The following is a 22,297-nucleotide window of genomic DNA, read 5'->3' on the forward strand; positions in this document are numbered from 1 at the left end:
CTTTACAAAAAGCCCAGCTGTTTGAGAAAATCTCGTGAATTCCATGCTATGCGTGAAAGTAAAAAGGCATTGTTCCAGGCTAAAGTATGGACTTCCATTGGTTTATCTATAACGCCCTGAATTTACTTTCCTGTTTCATTCTTTGTTACACTATTCTTCCAACATCTGTTCTTTTCACTTGGGGATGTTTGAACCACACAGAAAAACTATACATTCCTTTAGAAAAAGAGAGACTCTCCCAATTTCGCTTCTCCCCATTGGATAAGTTCCAGAACAGTTGATTTATGGATATTAGATGTTATATCTTTCTTTGACTCAGCAATGTATCTTAATCCTTGTGTGTGAAGCACTACTGCAGCTAATACTTCTGACATTTTTGTTCTCATCTCTGATCTCTCTGGCCCTTTTGGGTGGGTCTCATCTATCCTGAATTCAACAGTATTTATGGTGTACACATTGGCAAACTAATGGCTGATTTGAAATTACCCAAGCTCCTCATGCGCAGAGTTTGAAAAGCAAATGGTGAGACTTTCACCTCCCAGTTTTGAAAATCAGTACTGAGTCTTTGAGGCGATAAGCCAGTGTTCTAACTCAGTGCTTCACCCAGTTCCTTTTGCAGTTCAGGAAGTTGGAAATGTACCGTGTGAATGTACATTATAGCCAGATGTGCACCTGTTCAGGAAGCTCAATGGAAACCAACGGTTTGCTGGTTGTTGGAACAGGGTCGAGTAAAGCAGAGATTTCCATTGCGTACTGAAGAATGCTCTTGAATATGTTTACCCCTGGTGTTATGCCACCTTCACTTAGATACAACATGTAAACTCTGTTCAGTACTCATGATTTGTGGTTCAGACTTTGCGTTATACTTGTACGTCACTTTTGTGTTAACTATCACAAATGTAGATTTAATTTACGCTTCTTTTTCAAATATACCACACAAACTGTGCTGCTCCAAACTTTGTGGATGCAATTGTTTTCTGTCTTCCCGTCTCTCTACCCACCCCCCCACCCCCCAAGGTCATGGCTGACTTATGTTGATTATGGGCCAATTATAGTTAACTTTGAAGAACTGCAATTTCTTTGAGAATGATTGGAGTTGAACACTCGGGAAGGTTTTACATGGAGGGATAAACATTGAGTTCAGCAGATTTGCTGAGCTAAGTGAATAAACTAACACTGAGCTTTTGGAGCTTTATTGGAGCAGGGAAAGATTGTTTTAGTGGATAAAGACATTGTCCAAGATATGTTGCTTCCTTTCTGCTCATGTCATTGAGTGATTTTCAGAGCATTTTGAGCAGAGGGGGTAAATAGACTGCAGTCATGCTATTTATTAGTATCAGCAACATGGACAAAAAGTGGGATGAGATCCTGCAGGCAGGCTTTAGGATGCTAAGAAAGAAACTTGCAAGCAGGACCTCCAAGGTAGCAATTGGTATTCTGCCTGGTGCCCCATGCGAGCAAGTATCAGGACAGAACAGATGAGTGTGTGACGGAAGGGAGGACTTCAGATTCCTGGCTCATTCTCCTTGGTCAAAAGCAGCAGCGTTGTTGAATTCCCCATTAGCAGCATCCTGAGGGTTGCCATTTACCAGAAACCGAATTACAATTGACATACAGAATCCTTAGGGTAGAAGCAGGCCATTTGGCCCAAGTCCATACTGACAGTCTGAAGAACATCCCACCCAGACTCACCCCGTCCCTGTAACCTTGCATTTCCCACCTAATCTGCACAACGTTTGACTGTGGGAGGAAAATGGAGCACCTGAAGGAAACCCATGCAGATGCTGGGAGAATGTGCAAACTCCATGCAGTCACCCAGGGGTGGAATCGAACCCAGGTCCCTGGCACTGTGAGGCAGCACTGCTAACCACTGAGCCACCGTGCTGCCCTTTGAATCTTGTGGATGCACAAATAGATCAGAGACTAGGAATACTGCAGCAAACGATTCACCACTAGTTTCCCTAAAACCTGTCCACCATCTACATGGCTGTGTGAGATGGAATACTCTCCACCTGCCACTTGACAGGCCAAGGTAAGAGGAAATATGGCCAAGTTAGGTTCACAGTGTATGTTTATAAATGATTGGGATGGGACAATTAACAATGGTGAGCTGCAAAATCAGTGCAGTGATGATAAAGGAGATCCTCCTCGGAAAAGGGCAAGATTCCTGGATACAGGGTACAACAGAAAGATAGTTGTGCAGATTAGGTGGGAAATGCAATGTTACAGGGATGGGGTGAGTCTGGGTGGGATGTTCTTCAGACAGTCAGTATGGACTTGGGCCGAATGGCCTGCTTCTATGCTAAGGATTCTGTATGTCAATTGTAATTCGGTTTCTGGTAAATTTGGGGGAAAAGGCAAACGAGTGACACCTGGTTGGGTTGCTCTTGCACAGAACTGACGTGCCCACGGCTGGCCGAGTAGCCTCATCCATGTTGTAACTATTCAATTGTTGGATTGCAAAATAATCTTTCGCATTTAACACCTGTTAAGGTGTGTCAGCTTCAGAGCTTATTTTTATTCAGGGGCTGAGAGTGTGGGTCAGGAACCTGAGCTGGGCTGGTGCAGGTAGAGATTTCTCAACAGATGTTCTCTGTAGACTGAAGGAATGCGATGACAGCAGGTAACTGGCAAACGTGGGCAGGAAGGAAGCAGGATTGTGAGCATTTCCCAGAGTGTAGGAATGCACCTCCAAAGAATAGGACTCTGTGTTGTGCAGTGATACTTGATAAGTGTATAATTCAGTCACTAAAAATGTTGCTCCTAGTCACATTTAATGTTAACTCTTCCTTTGCCAAGTAAGATCTCTAAATGTTCTGTGCCGTAGATGCATGAAGATTGTGCATTTTACAGGATTCCTTCCTGTCTGTGCAGTGCTTCACTTGCACTTCTTCCTTTATCCTGACAGCAAAGCCTGTGTTAGTTTTGAGAATTCTAAGCATATTGACAGAAATGGTACTGCTGTATGAGTCATGTTAGCATGACCATTGCCACAGCTTTGTGCCCAGAAGCTACCCAGCCAAGAGAAAACCAGTTTGAGTCACCCATCCCACTGTCTAGCACCTTCTTATTGAAATATTGTTTCACTAGTCAACCGATCTGTAAGCATCTCTTTGATTGTCAGTGTCTCTGTCACATTATTGATCAAACTCACTTTGGGATGCTCAGTCACATTCCCATTTTCTCTTTTCCATGGTTGTGGCTGTATGACTTATATCTTTTAGGCAAGTGTAATTGGTTTTATAAGGTGTGGTAAAATTATTTGATAGAACTTTCACTTTCATTGACTAGGAAAGAAGGTTTTGCAATGTAGTGTCTGATCTCCCAAGTGCATTCCGAAGGTTCTCCAGTATATTGAACCAACATCCACTTCCTGACAAACCATCTTTTTGATTCAGCTTAATTTTGATTTTCAAATGCTTTTCCATAGGTTGATATAGATGCTGGTTTCTGTTTCCATGGGGTGGTGGCACTTGTCTTGGATCTTAGGCAACTTATGATCATTCAGATATTCTTGGTTTGAAAACAGAAAATGCTGGAGATCAAAGCGATCAACCATGGAGAGAGAAAGAGAGACAGCGCTAATGTTTCAAGTCTAGATGATTCTTCATCTCTTTTCTGTCTTCAGTACAGGTTCCAGCATCTGCAGTAATTTGCTCTTAGATCTCCTTGTTTTGTTGGCTTTGTGTTAGGTGCCCTGTTTATTCCCCCCATCCAATGAAAGCAGCTTCTAGTGGTGTGGCTAAATAGCTATCCCGCATCTTTCTTTTCTTTCCTCTCCCTCCATCCCCTTCCTGTGTCTTCCTCACCCCTCCTGCAGGCTGGAGTTCAAACAGTTAAGATCTTCATGACTTCAGTGGTTTAGTATTACATCTGACATGTTGTTTGGTTGTTCCTTCACATGTCAGCTTTCCAAGCACTGCTCCTTCAGGAACAGGATCACAGAGCTGCCTGATGAAGGAGCAGCTCTTCGAAAGCTAGTGCTTCCAAGTAAATCTGTTGGACTATAACCTGGTGTTGTGCGATTTTCAACTTTGTCCACCCCAGTCCAACACCAGCTCCTCCACATCACAGCCCTCACGTGTTGGTCATCAAGTACTGTCTAATTGCCAAAGCAGTGCCATATGAAATAAGATGTTCCTTATTCATTTCAGTGGTGGTTACACAATAACTTTAATGCTCTCTTTATGTATTTGTGATGTGGCACAGTAAACTGCAAATGGCAAAAACAAATCCCTGAGAAAGGGATTAAAGTCAAAAAAAAGTAAAAGCTTTCCTAAGTTTCCCAATGCTAGATGCTCTGATAGACAGACAGGTCAACTGAATACTTAAAAACCTTAATCTTTAAAAAAATACTAATGAATGCATTACATTCGAGCACTGACTGCACCTGATGTAGGTTTAATCTTCCTCTGACCAGTCTACTCCATTTTGATCTCTAGCATGCTGAGTATAAGGTGTGACATTTCTCCAAGCAAGGGAAGAGGTATGAACTCACTGGCCTATGGGAGACTCTCTTATTTTACAGTGGCTGGGTTGGGAGGCACAGGGTGAAGCCTGGTACAAGATGACACCCCTTTTCAATTGCTTAAGCTTGAAAGTGAATCTAAACGCAAGGAAGATAATTTGGATAAAAGTTTTTTTTTCTTCAGAATGTACGTATGTGAGAAGGGAATATGGTCTCACGAATTTGTCAGAGTATAATGTCACTTTGACTTGCCTTCAGGTTCACCCTTTGCCGGCCAATCTTAACACATATCTTCCCTATTCTCCACTGTGGCAATGTGCTGAATTTTATAGAATTAATAGGCAGCCATTTGGGTATGGGCACTAGTCCATGTGCATGGTTAGCTATCTGCTTTGACTTTTAATTACCTTTGATTTAGCTTTGGTTGATTTTGAGATACCGGCAAATGTTGAGTGTTTAGATGCAGATACAAATGGGGTTTTATATGCCAGTCGTTTCGGACATCTCTGCAAGTGACCAATTTGAGCTCTGTACTTCTCTCCTTTCTCTAGGTGTCAGCCAGGATTTGTCGGTGAATTCTGCCAGCACTCGGATCCATGTCTGATTTCAACCTGCCATCATGGAGGCACATGTCACACTTCAGTCACAGAAGGGAAGTTACAGAGATCGTGTAAATGTGCTTTGGGATACAAGGGTGAGCGGTGTGAGGCGACTGTCGCCAATGTCTGTTTGAACAATCCTTGCCAAAATGGAGGAACCTGCCGTCTCCTTACCCTCGAGAAGTATGAATGTGATTGTCAGCAAGGATGGTTAGGTAAGAATGACCACGTGTTCTCGGTTGAGAGTTGGAATCTACTATCAGGGCTCAATTTTAAAAAAAAAAGATTCCTGCGAAAATAGAAACATAAGAGTAGTAGTAATCCATGTAGCTCCTCAAACCCATTCAGCCATTTGAGAGATCATGGTTAGAGACAAAAAAAAACGGATGCTGGAATCCAAAGTAGACAAATAGGAAGTAGGAAGAAGTCAGCAAGCCAGGCAGCATCAGGAGATGGAGGAGTCAACGTTTTGGTATAACCCTTCTTCAGGACTTCTGAAACATTGACTTCTCCACTTCTGATGCTGCCTGGCTTTGCTGTGTTCTTCCTGCCTTCTGTGTACCTCTTTAAGAAATCATAGCATCTTTGCAACTTGACCCAAATACTTATCTTTTTTCATATTTTTTTCACTGATTGATTGGTTCACAAAAATCTATCAAGCTGCGATCAGTCCTTTGGTTTTAAAGCCAATGTCAATTGCCATTGATGGAAGGGACATCCAAACTTATTCCACTGTTTTCACGTTGAAGTGGTTACTGATTGAATATCTGAAAACTCTAGCCCCCTGGTCCTGGACTCTCCAACCAGCAGAAATAGTTTTTGTCCACACTATCTGTTCCCCTTAATATCTTGGCAACTTTGATCGAATCGCTCCAGATTGTTCCTCAGTTCCAGGGAATGCAACCCCAGCATGTATCATTTCATTTCATAATTCAAGCCTTGAAGGTTAGATATCATGTTTGAAACTCCGCACTGCTCTCTCTCTCTCCAAGGCCACTGCATTCTACCAAAGCAACGTCGCCCAGGACTGTTAGCAGTCACCCAGGTGTGGCCTCACCAGGGTTTTGTACAGCTGAAGTATGACTTGTAATGGCATGTACTTTAAGCCCTCTCAATCCCTGTTTGTCACATTGTAATGCTTTTTGACCTGGGCACCTGAGTTTATAGCTTTTCACCGTTTGGAAAGTATCCTGTTCAAATCTTGTGAAGTGAATGACGTCACAACTGCCTATAATGAAATATATTTTCTACTGCTTTGCCCATCTATTGTCTCTGTGTAATGTTATATGTTGTTTACGTTAACACTTATCTTTCTGTCATCAGTGAATTTGGACCTACGGGTTTCTATCTCCTCACCTAGGTCGTTAATAAAAATGGTGACCAGTTGAGGCCCCAATATTGATTTTTGAGAGAAACCATCAGTCACATTTCTGCTCATTAATCCCACATTCTGGCCAATAATCTGCCTTTGTTAGCTGATATTAAAGTGTCCTATGTGACACTATACATTTCTACACCCTAGAATCATCATTGCCTGGTATCACTTGGAAACTGGATTGATAAAAAGCCTGAGTTTAAATAAAGTTAAGGCTAATAAATTGAAAAAAGCTACGTTTCTCTCGCAATTTTCACACCCTCAAACACTGGGTACTACTGAACCGGTGAATTATCTTGAGAAGTAGTCATGTTATACAGCTAATTTCTATTTAGCAAGGTCACTAAACAATGGAGAGTTAAATGGATCAGAGTTAAATGAACTGCAGGGAAACTTTCCAGATTGTTGATCCTAAATTGGCTTTAGATATTTGATCTTTTCTTTTTGTCTTTTCAAGCGATCACATTACGTTTTGAGGCAAAGGAATCTCCTTAAAGAATGGGACAGGCTGAATGGGAAAAGTTTTGGGTGAATCATGTTCAGGGCATGGAGAACACAGACACAGACCGACATACATACACACACACATACATACACACACACATATACACACACACAGAGACACGCACCTGCCACACACACACACACACCAAGTAATGGCATGCAATTTTTAATGTCCACCTGAGAGAGCAGACAGTGCTTTGATTAATCCCAACAATGATATCTGTGACAGTGCAGCACACTCAGCATGAAATAATTTACCCAAAGTCTTTGGAGGGGGACATGAGCCCAAGGCCTTTTGACTTGGAGGCAAGGGTGTGGGCAGTGAACTACAGCTACATTCAATGATGCAAAATTATGCAAACGGTGTGACAAAGGAGAGACCTTCGATCTTACGACCTTCTTTGACTTCTCAACAGGTAAAAACTGCCAGCAAGTAGATTTCTGTACCTCTCAGCCATGTGCTAATGGGGGCAAATGTAGCAGTTCAATAGACAATTACACCTGCAGCTGCCTCCCAGGCTACACCGGATCCCACTGCCAGACTGACATCGATGAATGCCACACTGGGAATCTGTGCCAGAACAGTGGCACATGCCATAATGTCCCAGGATCATACAACTGCCTGTGCAAACCAGGATTTACTGGGACCAATTGTGAGAGTGATTATGTTGCCTGCTCGCCATCGCCATGCATGAATGGGGGCACCTGCCGATCAACCAATGATGACCTAACCTACGAATGCAACTGCCTGCCAGGTAAGAGCTAGGAACTGGAGAAGGATGCAAAGTGTCTTAGCATTATTTTAGTCCAAGTTGGTGCTGCATCTGAAATGGGTCAGTTAGACTCGAAACGTCAGCTCTTTTCTCTCCTTACAGATGCTGCCAGACCTGCTGAGATTTTCCAGCTTTTTCTCTTTCGGTCATCTAAAAATTACTGTACCTCAAAATCTCTCCTACCAGGCAAATTCCAAAGTATTGCACTAGAAATGTTAACCCTGTTTTTCACAGATGCTGCTACATTTGCTGAGTTCTTCAGCATTTTTGATTTCATTTTAGAGTTCCAACATCTGGAATATTCTGGAATGTTTTGCTGTCGGTTTCTGTGTTGGAAGCTCTGGTAGACCTAACGTCCACGGAGTCTGCAGTACCCTATATTTGAATCAGTGTTTTCTGACTTCCATCCCAAGGGACTTAGCTTTGATTTTGAAATTGTCTCCAGCTTCTTGAGTCCCCCTCACCGGGGGGAATAGTTCCTCCCTTTTTACAGTATCAAATCCGTGAAAGGTTTCCAGCATTACTCAGTCAGATCATTCCTCAATCTTCTGTACTTAAAATAAAGTTGAGAAATAAAATGTGCTGATGCTCAGAACCTGGTGAGGAGCTAATCACCAGAGTGATGGCAATCAAATAGTAGTTGATGATTGTGTTGTAAAATCTTGCAAAGGAGTAGGAAAGGAAGAAAAAAAGGTCAACGTAGGAATTGCCAGACAAAAAGTGAGCAAAGTGCGTCTGGTTCACATTCTGCAAAAATGAGAGAGCAACAATTGAGTTGTTGTCTAATTTATTGCTTAAAACCAGAGTTGCCAGGAGGAAAACTGTCATCAGGAACAAGTTGTTAGGATCTGGAATCTGCCTAAGTGTGTGTTGGAGGGAGATCCAATCATGGCTTTGAAAATGATTTGGATAATTATCTGAAGAGAAGTTTTGCAGGGCTGTGGTAAAAAGACAAGCTGGTGGGACTGGCTGAGTTGCTGATGTAGACAGCATGTAGAGAGACAGAATGGGCTGTATAGCCACCTTGTGTATTGGTAATCGCTTTGTAGTTTTGTAATTTATCAGCAATGCTACAGTAGTTGAGGATGAGTTTGAGAGGACACAGCTCCATTTGATATGCGTCTGCTGCTGCAAGATTTCCCTAGTTGCACTTGTGCTTCTGTAGAGGATTGCTGAGCAGGGTTGTGTACATCTGCAGGGAAGGGGACATCAGAATAAATCTTCTCTGAGGCTGGGGCAGCATGAATTCTTGCAGTTGGTTTTTAGGTAGTAGAAGGCCCATCGTACCACATGCATCACCGGAAAAGCCAATGCCAGATACTTAAATGGGGAATGATTCTTCCTCAATCCAAAGTGAGTTTAAGTTTTTGCTGTCCTTGAACCCTAATGCAAAATTCTCTATATAAATTGAAAACTCACTAAGGAGCCTCTAACATTGACTGCTGGTTTGTATTTTGTTAGATATAGTATGTGTGGCAGTGATGTGATATTGCTGTAAACCGTTGTTTCCGTAGAGAGGGATTATTGAGCCAGGCTTCCTCTGTATGATTTCCATCTTCCAACGTCACTTTATCCCCATCTACTCCACTCAGAGTTTGTGCATAGGTTCGGTTAGTGGAGGCTCTGTGTAAACTGTGATTCAACCCACAATATCCTTTGCTACAACAGTACAGACTACTCCTGAGAGAGTGCAGGAGTACTGTGTACAATTTTCCTTAATCGAAGGATACACTTGCATTGGAAGCAGTTCAGAGAAGAGTCACTTGGCTGATTGCTGGGATGCAGTGGTTGGCTTGTGAAGAAAGGTTGAGTGGATTGGATCCATATCCTTGGAGTTTAGAACAATGAGAGGTGATCTTACTAAAACATGTAAGATTATGAGGGGACTTGACAGGGTAGATGGTGAGAGGATGTTTCCCTTCACTGGTGAATCTCGAACGAGGGCAAAGTTTAAAAGTAAAGGATTTCCCATTTAAGACCGAACCAAGGAGGAATTTCTTCTCTGTTAGTTTGTGAAATTCTCTCTCTTGCTCAGAGGGCAGTTGAGACTTGGTTATCGAATGTATTCAGTACTGTGTTGGACAGGTTTTTGATTAACAAAGGATTGAGGAGGCAGAAAAATGGAATTAAGACTACAGCCAGATTGGCTTCAGGGCCAAGTCGCCTTCTCCTCTTTGGGTCTTAAGGCATTGCAGTTTGGTAACCACCCAGCATTACATAGATTACTAGAACCCTGTTCCACACAAGCATTTGTACTCCAGTTTGACTCAGCACCATGGTGAGGAAGAAAGGAGAAGAAAACCACCTTCTGTGTCCTACAAATTCTTATTTAACATAATTAGGGCTGGTCACCGAATGCCAACAGTTTGTAGCTATTAGTGACCATCTACCCTTGAGTTTACTGTTGCCCTTGTGCTCTTAAGTGAGTAGCTGACTGTGGGCATGTCCTACAATCGCTGACTGCAATCGCAATCACTAATTAACTGTCAGAAGTTTGTCAGCTTAAACACCCCACTTTAACATGCTGATAATTGCAGCTGTAAAACTTCTGGTGTCCTAACGAGTAGTCGTGTTTTGGTCTTTGCCAATCACCTTCTCCAGATTCTGAGTTTATGTTTTGATAAAGTTGTAACAGGTTGCACTCAGTTATTTAATGGTGAAAGGGAGATCAGTGAATAGTTTATCATATTTCATAGAATCCCTACACTGGAAACAGACCATTTGGCCCAACAAGTCCACACCGACCCTCCAATGAGTAACCCACCCAGACCTATTCCCCTTCCCCAATACTCTACAATTCCTCTAACTAATGCACCTAACCTACACATTCCTAAACACTGTGGGCAATTTGGCATGGCTAGTTCACCTAATCTACACATCTTTGGACTGTGGGAGGAAACTGGAGCACCCAAAGGAAACTCTCACAGATGCAGGGAGAATGTGTAAACTCTACACAGACAGAACTCGGGTCCCTGGCACTGAGAGGCAGCAGTGCTAACTCCTAAGCCACTGAGCCACCCAGTCTTGCCAACTGTCCCTGAATCACGAGCAATTAATTGAGGCAATGGTCTTATTGTCCCTCTATTTGAAAGGTTATGGATTTTAAAGGCAGCATATTCTGCCCTTGCTTGCCACTTGCTTTACTAATGCCTTCTCTGAACTTGTGGCTGAACGCTCCTGCTGATGTCTCGAATAGTTTTTTTATATATAATCTGACTGAGGATCTTAGCCAGGAAATGTGTTTTGCCAATGAGGAAACATTTAAACTGAAATTGCAGGTGAATTACTTAAACAATTAGCTGCAATAGCGGGTCCCTGTTGACATGATTAACTCAGCTCCAATTTGACCTTGGAGCAATCGCACTGACTGGGCAAGGCAGTCGCCTGTGGGGAAAGGGTTTGCAGGAAACCAAGCTTCACAATGTTACAGGATATGCCGTGCTAGGAAAACAAACTTCTTGGAAACAGTACAAGAGGATATTGATGGAAGTACTTAGCATACAAGAGAGCACATTGGAGCAGCAGGACTTGATCTGCTAGTCCGAATGCAGCTCATTAATACACATGTAGATTTAAGTGGCACTGTGCAGTGATCTGGTTTTCAAATTGGACCTGGCATTACTCCTGTGCTCAAGATGGCTATGACTTTGGAATTGAGTAAGGAGAAATCATTTGGTTGGCTAATGAAATTGGCTTATACTTTTGTCTCTGAGGATTTTCTTGGCTGCTCCATTCTGGGGCGTCAGTAAAACTGCAGTACAAAATGACATTTCTAATACAAACAAGGTCAGCATGGTTCTGGTGTTTGGTTTTGAGTTTCTTTGTTGACGTATGCCAAGGTACTTTATAAGGCCAATTGGCTGCAATGATGACTACATCTTGGGATTTGACTCGGTAACATGAGCAACTTAAAATTTCTTTTGCCTGATTGAGTTTTAGAAAGCCATTTGTTGGAATCAGAACGACACAGTGAAATCTTCCATTTTGTATCCCTTTCGTACTGAGCACCCCAGGCATCTGTGACTGTAACATTTACCTTAGTTATGTTTGGTGACATTATGTTCTGATCCTGGTCCAGAGCACAATATTTATGTCATGATCTGGTTAGAATAAAGTATATGAAGTGAGAGATCTGGAGGTTGGGGTGGTGGGGGGGGCGGGGGGGCAGAGGTCTTTCCTAGAGAATAAAGCCACAAGGTTCCACAGTTTTGACCAATACAACATTAGAACAGTAATACAATTTATGATTTTTTTTTAAAGTCACCATACAGACCATGGAGCTGCTCTCTCATTACAGAGAGACAACTGGTGGTGATTTAAACTGAGGATCACCATGCCTTTGGCAAGGGGAGAGGTCCATAAGGAGAGTCCTTCATGGTAACCTCAGCCATGTGGAAATTGAGCCAAGGCTGTTGTCACTCTGCATCACAAATCACCTGTCCGGAAACCTTAGCTAATCGCCCCCCTGGATGACACCTAGGTCCTGATTGCAACACTTATGAAGATGTTCTTGGAATTAATAAGCAGCTGAGTTCTAATAGCACAGAGCCATCTTGGTGGCCTTGGACTCCTCACAATCTGTGTAGTAAAGCTGGTTTCCCAGCTAACTTCAGTAACTGGAGTTTGTCTCTCTCTCTCTCTCTCTCTCTCTCTCTCTCTCTCTCTCTCTCAGCTTTGAACTCCCCTTGAGTGACATCCTGGACTGTCTTGGGAGACCTATTAAAAATCTTATTATAAGCCTCTGCCATATTGCTGAACACAACTGGTGTTGCCACTAGCCATAGATTGTTAGCTTGTTCACTTCAAGCAAAAGTAAGAGTAGAGAGTTTTGTTACATGAAAGTTAAAATTTCTTGTGCCAGTTTGAGTTTGGAAAGCCAATTGTTGAATCAGAATCACATGACAAAATCCTCCACTTTGTGTCCCTTTTGTACAAGGTAATGAATACAGCATAACCCTTGTGATTTTCCTTAAAAGACTTTCTGTAAAAATGCGTAGATGCTGGGATTATCATGGGGTGGCACGGTGGCTCAGTGGTTAGCATTGCTGCCTCACAGCACCAGGGTCCCAGGTTCAATTCCGGCCTCTGGCAAACTGGTGTTTGCACATTCTCCCAGTTTCCTCCAGGTGCTCCAGTTTTCTCCCACAGTCCAAAAGTGTGCAGGTCAGGTGAATTGGCCACACTAAATTGCCCATAGTGTTAGGTGCATTAGTTAGAGGGGAAATGGGTCTGGGTGGGTTACTCTTCGGAGGGTTGGTGTGGACTGGTTGGGCCAAAGGGCCTGTTTTCCACACTGTAGGGAATCTAATCAAATCTAATCTGAGCCAAAATTGGCTGGGTCGTACATACTCTAGGAGACCAGGTAACCTGTTTCATTGATATCACAGTGCCAGCTTCAGAGTTGATGCTAACTGCTTCTCACAACTCCTGTAGGGTTTATGGGGTTCATTTTATTGGAGAACTGCAGTGGAGAAAATATTATGTAGTGTTCCACATGCCACTGTGCTGCCCAGATAGCATGGGAACAATCATGATGAAAGAGGGAGAATGAAGCTTTGTTTCTGAAAGTGTGACTGGTTCATTTGCTGCTGGAACATCTGTATTAGTTACAGAATCTACTGTTTTAATGCTGTAAAATAATCCATGAATCGCATTCCCTCTTGTACTCGGCAGGATTTAGTGGAAAGGACTGTGAGATCAACATTGATGACTGCCCTGACCACAAATGTCAGAATGGTGGTACCTGTGTGGATGGAGTGAACACTTACAATTGTCGATGTACACCTGAATGGACAGGTATGTGAAGAGTTTCTGATGAATTGCTTTGAAGTATATATTTGAAGATAGCTCAACTTAGGTTGAACCAAATTGTCTTTGAAAAGAACTTTATCGGGATTGGTTTATCTCAACCAGGAAGGTGGATTGTGACATGAATGAAAAGCTTGAATGTGAAACATTCCTTTACACACCTTCAGCAAACAAATTACATCTGATGTGTGGTCCCTTATTTTACATTGTTTTTGGCAACAATATTTGTCAGTGAGCAGCAAGGTCAGTTCCGCAAACAGTAATGAGCTGTTTGACTAGTCGAGGCTATTTTTGGTTCACTTGTTTTATTTTCAGGGAGGGATGTTGGACTGGGTGGTGAAGAACGAGAAACTCAGCCGAAGCTCTTGTTCCTGACCTCTTTCCGGTGATGACTGTTAGAAATGCAGATGAGAACCTTTTGGGCTTAGCCCTCTTTCACTCATCTCCTGGGTTCTCCTCGGAGGAAGGTGCATCTGTAGGATACGTAATGGAGTGCTAGAGTATTGCAGAACCTTACTACCTGTTAAAATAAATTGTCATTGGGTCGATTCAAAGCTTATTGCAGAATAAAAGTTTGTGATATCGGGGATGGATAGATGATTTGGCTTGTTAACCGGAAACCGAGAATAGGAATAAGTAGGTCATTTTCAGGCTGGCAGGATGCCATGAGTGGTGTGCCACAAAGATTGGTGCTGGGGCCTCAACTCTTTACAATTTATATAAATGGTTTGGAATAAGGGATCAAAGAGATGTTCGTTAAATTTGTTGATAACACAAAGTTAGGTAGAAAAGCGAGTTGTAAAGAGGTCATGAGCCTACAAAAAAAAAAGGTTAAGTTAATGGGCAAAGTAACAATTGAGTACAATGCAGGAAAGTGTGAAATTGTGCATTTTGACAGAAAACATCATGAAAGGAGCATATTATCTAAATTGTGAGAGGCTGCAGAGCTCTGGCTTGCAGAGTTCTGATGTGTAAGTGCATGAATTGCAGCAAGTCATTATACAGGTACAGCAAGCAATCAGGAAAGCTAATAGAACACTTATTGTTTATTGCAAGAGGAATTGAACACAAAAATTAGAGGGGTTATGTTTCAGTTATACACTGCATTGGTGAGACCACACCTGGACTACTAGGCACTGAATTTAAGGAAGAATGTATTGCGTTGGACGCAGCTCAGAGAAGATTTACTAGACTAATACCTTGACTGAGTGATTGCCTTATGAGGAAAGGCTGGGCCTGTATCCTCTAGAGTTTGAGTCAGAGGTGACTTAATTAAAGCATTTAAGATTTTGAGGAAACCTGACTGCTGAATGTTGGAAGGATGCTTCCTCTTATGGGAGAATCTAGAACTAGGAGTCATCGTTTTAACAAAAAAAAGGGGTGTCTATTTAAATCAATGATGACAAAACATTATTTTCTCTCATAGGACTAGGAGTCTCTGGAATTCCCCTTCCTCAAAAAGGCAGTGGATGTAAAATCATTGGATTTTTAAGACAGAGGTAGAAATTCTTGATTACTGAGGGAATGAAAGATTCTCAGGAAATTGCAGGAGTGTTGAATTGAAGTAAAATCAGATCAGCCATGATCTTATCAAATGACAAACAGGCTTGAAGGGCCAAGTGGCCAATTCTCTTTCCTTGTTTATACTTTCATAATATTTGAAGCCTGAAACAAAACTTAGACTGAAACAAAACTTCAGTCATAAACTGAATTTATTTATTTTTTCACACTTCGCAAGCTGGTTCTCAAATTCTTTCTTGTCTCCTTTCCACCCCCAATTCCCTCAAACAATTGCATGAAATACATGTCGTGAGTAGGTTAGGTAGGTAAGTAGGGAGATGCAGGATACATTGGACTGGAAAGGGTGTGGGTGAGCTTAGAGGGAAAAGAAATGTTTAATATTAGGTAGGCGAACAGGATATTGGAGTTAATTGAAAGCAGAGCGGAGGAAGGCTTTGTGAACAAAGGAGTTTTTGGTTCAGACCCTTTGGCAGTGACTCTGGCTTTTCAGCTGGAATACATTCTGGGTAAGTGAGCAAGACATGAGTTGTGGAATTGATTTGGTCTGGTTCCAGCTATTTGACTTCGGAGATTGATGAGACTCTAGTTCAAGGTTGGGGTGGGGGCTGGGAGAGTATCTGCAATTTTATGCTAATGCTGTGGTCAGCAAGTTAGGGGGGTTTTTTTTTTGAACCAAAAGAAAATACATGCAAATTGTCTTCTTTTACGTAACTGAAATCATTTCAGAATACAGTTTGGAGATCGAGTAAGAGCAGGGTTATAACACATGACTCTGCCCCTCCCTGGTATTCTACTTGATACATTTACACCAGGGTAGAAAGTTAAGATAAAAAAGAATTATATTTCATTTGTGGCATAGAAATGGGCTATTTAGCATGACAATTCTATATAACTTACCTTACCCATGAGTATCCTCCTCCCACATTTCATCTCACCACGTCAGCATGTTCTTCTATTCCTTTCTTCCTTGTGCTTATCCTTTGAATGCTTCTGTGCTAATCATGATGACTCTAATCAGGGTTCCTGATGAAGGGCTTTTGCCTGAAACATCGACTCTCCTGCTCCTCGGATGCTGCCTGTGCTTTTCCAGCACCGCACTCTCGACTCTGTGCTAATCATGTCAACTATTCCATTGGTATCTACTTTCAAATCTCATCCCTCAGTGTGAAAGAAGTTTGTCCTGAATTGTTTTAAATCGGGCCTATTACGGCTAGGATGAGGTGCGTCATACTGGAGTTAATAGTGTCAGCTGCAATCCCGTGATACTGAGTTTTCGTGAGGAATGGTTGAAATAACCTGCCTGTATTTTCTGTCTGATGGAGAATAAACCTTCCTCATTCGGATGAGTATCTCTTAATCTGTAGCCCCATTGTGAGACATCAGGACCTGCTAGTGCAGGTGACAGTGTGTTTGGTTACAAGTAACCATCCTAATTCGGTAAAACATTAGTCATCAAATTGCTCTAATTTTGGTGGTGGGGAGTTGCAGGGAAAGTTGTGATTGTTGGATATTAAACAGTGGAGAGACACTTCATATCTTTGGAACCAGCTTTCCAGATTGTACAACGTTTTCCTAGGTTCGACAGTGCCAAACGTCTATAGGAGTAGTAATGATCGAAAATGCTAGGAATACCCAGTAGATTTGGCAGCGAGGAATAGTGTCAACATTTCAGGCCTGTGACCGTACATTAGGACCAGTTCTCTTCACAAATGCCCGATGTACTGAGAATTTCCAGCACTTATGTTTTTATTTTATATTTTCAGCACCTGCAGTACATTGCTTTTGTATCTTGTGCAGCAGTGACCTCACTTTGACTTTGTTATTGTGTTAAACTCAACCATTTGTACACCTTGCAATGCCCATTAATAGCTGAGCCAGGCCAACATTTCTGTTTGATTATGTGGTAGATAAGGTGCTTGGTTTCTTATCTATGAACTCTTTATCCCTGTTCTCCCATATAGGTCAGTTTTGTACAGAAGATGTAGATGAGTGTCAGCTGCAGCCAAACGCATGTCAGAATGGCGGCACCTGCTCCAACAACATCGGAGGTTATAACTGCGTCTGTGTCAATGGCTGGAGTGGTGACGACTGCAATGAGAACGTTGATGACTGCGCGAGTGCTACTTGCATGAATGGGGCCACATGCCATGATCGTGTGGCATCGTTTGTTTGCGAATGTCCTGTTGGCAAAGCTGGTAAGGCTTCTGGTCTGGAATTTATTTTCTTTTCCGACTCACTCCTAAAACTGTCAAGTCCTAGCTCTCCTCAATTGGAGAGGCAGTGTGGTGGTAGGGAGGTTGATAGGGTCGTAGAGATATACAGCATAGAAACAGACCCTTCGATCCAACTCGTCCATGCCAGCCAGATATTCTAGATAAATCTAGTCCCCTTTGCCAGCATTTGGTCCATATCCCTTTTAAACCCTTCTTATTCATATATCTAATGTTGATATTGTACCAGCCTGCACCACTTCCTCTGGCATTCCCTACACACACCATCCTCTGTATGAAAAAGTTGCCTCTTAGTTCTTTTTTTATATCTTTCTCCTCTCAGCTTAAACCTATGTCCTCTAGTTTTGACTCCCCGACCCTGGGGAAAAGACCTTATCTATTTATCCTATCCATGCTCCTCATGATTTTATAAACCTCGATAACGTCACCCCTCCACCGCCGCCCCAGGAAAAACAGCCACAACCTATTCTCCCTATAGCTCAGATCCTCCAACACTGCCAACATCCTTGTAAATTGTTTCTGAACCCTTTCAAGTTTCACAACATCTTTCCTGAAAACAGGGAGACCAGAATTGTATGCAGTATTCTAAATGTGGCCTAACCAACGTCCTCTACAGCTGCAACATGACATCCCAACTCCTGTGCTCCTATCCTATCTACCTGCGACTCCATTTTCAAGGAACTATGAACCTGCACTTCAAGGTCACTTTGTTCAGCAACACTCCCCAAGACCTTACCGTTAAGTGTATAAGTCCTGCCCTGGCGTAACCTTCTTCACTGTTCACAACACCTCCAATTTTGGTGTCATCTGCAAACGTACTAACGATATCTCCTATGTTCACATCCAAATAATTTAGGTAAATGATGAAAAGCAGTGGACCCAGCACCAATCCTTGTGGCGCATGACTAGTCACAGGCCTCTATTCTGAAAAGCAACCCTTCCCCACCACCCTCTGTCTTCTACCTTCAGGCCAGCTTAACCATAAGCTTAAATTTACTTCTGTGTGTCCTGAGTCTTAGGCTTGTTTTCCTGGATATAATTAAATTTAAAAACCCAAGAGCCTTCAATATTGAATTGTTGAGCAAGAGCTGGAGAGCAGGTAAAACTAATCAATCTGCATTTATAATCCTCTGCATCAAGTATTGTTGTTCCACTTGCTCCTATTTAGTGGAACTCCTGTTTCTCATTTTAAAATTATAAATACAAGTTCCACCCCAAGTCAGTGCTCAGACATTTCTGGTTCTGAATATTGTCTGGGTCTGCACATTCCCAAAACATAACAGTTAGGTTTCTGAAGTTTACATCAATCACTGACTTTAAGACGGACGTAAAGGCTGTTATTGTTCGGTTTTCTAGCCTTACTCAGCACCTTACGTGTGTGAGTCACGATCACACACTGCCAAATAGCCCACCAGTGACTTTAAAATTCTGAGGTGTCCTTTCTAGTTTTTAGCATCTACTATGCTCCTACATCAAGAAGCAAAGCTTGCAAGGTAACTAAAAGTCCCTTATATATTTATGTAAGGTTAATGAGCAGAAGTTGATACGGGGTTCAAATATGCTTTGTGAACGTTTCTCAGTGGTGCTTTACCTCCCACCACCACCATCCTCCCTCACAATTTTAGATCTTGACCGACCCAACTCCAGTAGAGTTTCTAACCTTGCCTTCTGATTTAATGTCCTTGAATATGTCATAGTCTCCACGTTGTTTGTTCTACTCCTTGTTTATGATTAGATTACTCTAATCTCAAAACCCAAACTTGGTGCAGAGAGAAGGAAACCAGGTTAAGTGTGCAGTTGATATCTTGATCTCCAAAGTTGAAAACCGTGTATGACCAGAATTCACCAGGGTGATTCAGTGGAGTTAACTCTAGCGGTAATAAATTCTACAAAGATGTTGACCTTGCCGTGGTAGATATTTGTTCGAAAATCATTAGAAAGTCAGTGGGTAAAGCTTCTGAGAGACAAATAACTTCAGGCTGTCAGGAGGAACATTCAATAGTCTTCACTTTGCCATCAGAATAACAGCGGGAGCATTGCTTCTATCCACAATCAAGGTGCAAGTTCTTCTGACGATGCATGGCTCAATAGGGAGTCATCACCCCAACTGCAACACCCATTATTCCCCTTGGCGATAATGAGTAATGAATAAGCCTTGCAGCTCTTGGTTGATGAAGTTGTTTTCATCATGTCTTTGTGTCTTGGCCAGTGACTTGAGAAGTTTCTGCCTGATTTTTACTTGGTTGATTTGAAAAGGATGGATGCTGTAGTAGAAACGGCAACATTCAGCAGTAATTAAATATCCATATTGTGCTTCAAACCCTGATAATGAACATCATGCATACAGATTTGAAGCTGTGAAGTGCTTCCTGGAAAGATACTCATTTGTTGAGGATCTCCTCTGAATTCAAGCAAACCTTATCCACAATTAAAGGGATTCTCATCTCATGGGAGAAGCATATGACTAACAATGGGCAATGTTTATTCAGTACAACAGCAAACTAAAGGAAAAATCTGATGTTATCTGTAATTATTGACATTATCACTGTTAAGGTTTAGGAGGGAAGCTGACGATGCTAATAAAGTACACTTGACCACTCCCACCTTGTCTAGGGCAATTAATGATAGACAATAAATGCTCATCTAAACAGAGACACCCACATTCCGTGACAGAATAAAACGTGCTGCTGAACAGCCAACTGCAAAACCTTTGTTGCTTGCAGGCCAGCATTACTCAATTGTTCTGCATATGTTTGGCTATCAAAGACAGATTCAAGCCAATAACCTTTCCCAGATGAACAGGAAACCTCTCATGTTGGTTTTATTTTAAAAGCAATTCCATTCTGTACCTGCATTGATTGTTATCAGCGCTGTATTACATATTGACTGGCCCCGTGTACCTTTTTTATGTTCATCTGCCTACAAAAAGTATTGCTGTTAATTTTAACAGCACTTAACTGGCTTCCCATGGTTTTTCTGTTTCGTATCAGCAGTGAGAGTCAGTGACCTCACCGGGGTAACTGTCTGGGAAGAGTTAGATGGAACACGTGAAGGGGTTTGAACAAACATCTGCAGCATCCTGTCATCTCCACTGTCTGATTAAACTCCCACGGTTCAATTTAACTCCTTCATGCTGGTTCCCTTGATGTGACCAACTCTGAATGTTTATATATTCATTCAGTGAGTGAGCAAAAGACTACAAAACGGGATCATAAATACATTGGGATGGCCAAAGTCCTGCTTTTGGCCAAAAATTGAAGCTAATGAGTTCCCAGAGGATGTGGTGGAGGCTGGTACAATTGCAACATTTAAAAGGCATCTGAATGGGTATATGAATAGGAAGGGTCTGGAGGGATTTGGGCTGGGTGCTGGCAGGTGGGACTGGGTTGGGTTGGGATATCTGGTTGGCATGGACAAGTTGGACCGAAGGGTGTGTTTCCAGACTGTACATCTCTATGACTCTATAATTCCTATTTTTTTTGGAGTAGGACTCTCTTCAATAACTAGGTCAATTATTGATTCTAAACCCGAGTTTTCTTTTTGTTGTTAATTCAATTAATTAAGGATCTTGAAATAGCTCCTGTCACCAAGTCACCCTTTATTTACGTACAGAGAGTCCTTGATGCAGAGCCAGCTCTCAGAGTGAACAGAACCTCTGTCAGCTGAGCTCCCTGATCTGAGCTATTAATTTGCTCCAGGCATGGAACTCATATTCTGTGAAGTCCACTTGGTGGACCTCATTACAATCACTACAGATGTGTGGATATAGTATACAGCTCAGCCCTGACCTAAAATGAATGGCAGAACAGCCTTGAGCTAAATAGCCTCAACCTAATGGTGTGTTTCTACCAACACTGGTAGAGATGCTAATAACTCCATTGATAACTTGCATTTATTTGTTTATTAATAGAAGCATAATTGGACATCATTGACTTTGGGATGGGTTTCAGGCAACGTGTTGAAGGTGGAGAAAGCAATAGAAGTTTAATGAGATTCCAGAGGTTGAGCACAGGAAACCTGAAGGCAATCCAACAGGAAGGGAGTGATGAAAGTCTAAGATGGACAAGAGACCAGAATTAGAGTAAAGCACCAAACTTCAAGGGTTTTAAATTATCTGACTGCTTGATCATCATCCAGTACGAGGTGAACAGAGATTCCCTCCAGTTAAACATTAAATAAAGCTGTTGTCCTTAATCCCTGCTGCAAATTGTTCCTTAGATCTGGACTCCATTCTTCCCCCTGGCAGCTGTCTTTAATGAAACAAAACCTTTTGCAACTTTGGTGTTAAATTTGAGTCCAACACAAGCTTCTGAATTACACGTATGCTCTGTTTCTGAACCCATCTGCTTACCTCTAGAACACTACGTGTTAACTCTAGGCTTGACTACTTCATTACCCCTCGACTGGCCTCCTGTTTTTCAGATTTCTCCATCCATTTGAAACTTTTCCGGTATCCTAACATGTATAAAGCCCCAATCAGTGATCATCCCTGTGTTGACTGACCCTCATTCACCGATAAACCAACTTGGTGGGCTTAAAATTTTGTTCTTGTTTGTGAGTCCTTGTATGGCCTGTTCCCTCTTGACCTATGTCCACTCTTGCAGTCTCATCACCCTCCAAGATATCTGCACTCCTTACATGTATCATCTTACTCACCCCAATTTTAATCATTCCACTAGTGCTCACTGTGCAAGGTCCCTCCCTAAATATCTCCTTTCTACCTCTGTGCTGCTTGAGAACATCTCTGAAAACCTACTTGCTTGTTCAAGCTTTTGCTTACTCTAATACCTCCTCACACAGCTTGGGGAATTTGTTTGCTAAAGTTCATTTCAAAGGTCTTGGATAGCTCTACTATGTTAACGAAACTACATTAATTGTGAATCTAGAGGAAATTACAGCAAGGAGCAGTGGAGTGGCTTGAGGCAGTGGAAGGATTTCAACACCTGATAGGAGGGAGCTTTAAAAATTGCCCTTTTTTGCCCTGTATGGAAACAGGCCCTTCGGCCCAAAAAGTCCAC

The 22,297-nt window shown here is 42.1% G+C and overlaps 1 protein-coding gene across 1 annotated transcript in view; it reads left to right on the forward strand.

Annotated features, from left to right (window-relative positions):
- The window catches only part of LOC140479600 (neurogenic locus notch homolog protein 1-like), a 153,862-nt gene that overhangs the window by 64,772 nt on the left and 66,793 nt on the right, over window positions 1–22,297 (forward strand). Inside the window, exons 3-6 of the mRNA XM_072573435.1 lie at window positions 5,020–5,282; window positions 7,363–7,701; window positions 13,393–13,515; window positions 17,010–17,243. Of these exons, the coding sequence (XP_072429536.1) occupies window positions 5,020–5,282; window positions 7,363–7,701; window positions 13,393–13,515; window positions 17,010–17,243 (959 nt within the window). The remainder of the gene's footprint in view (window positions 1–5,019; window positions 5,283–7,362; window positions 7,702–13,392; window positions 13,516–17,009; window positions 17,244–22,297) is intronic.

The sequence above is a fragment of the Chiloscyllium punctatum genome, chromosome 7, assembly GCF_047496795.1.
Source record: "Chiloscyllium punctatum isolate Juve2018m chromosome 7, sChiPun1.3, whole genome shotgun sequence".
NCBI lineage: Eukaryota > Metazoa > Chordata > Chondrichthyes > Orectolobiformes > Hemiscylliidae > Chiloscyllium > Chiloscyllium punctatum.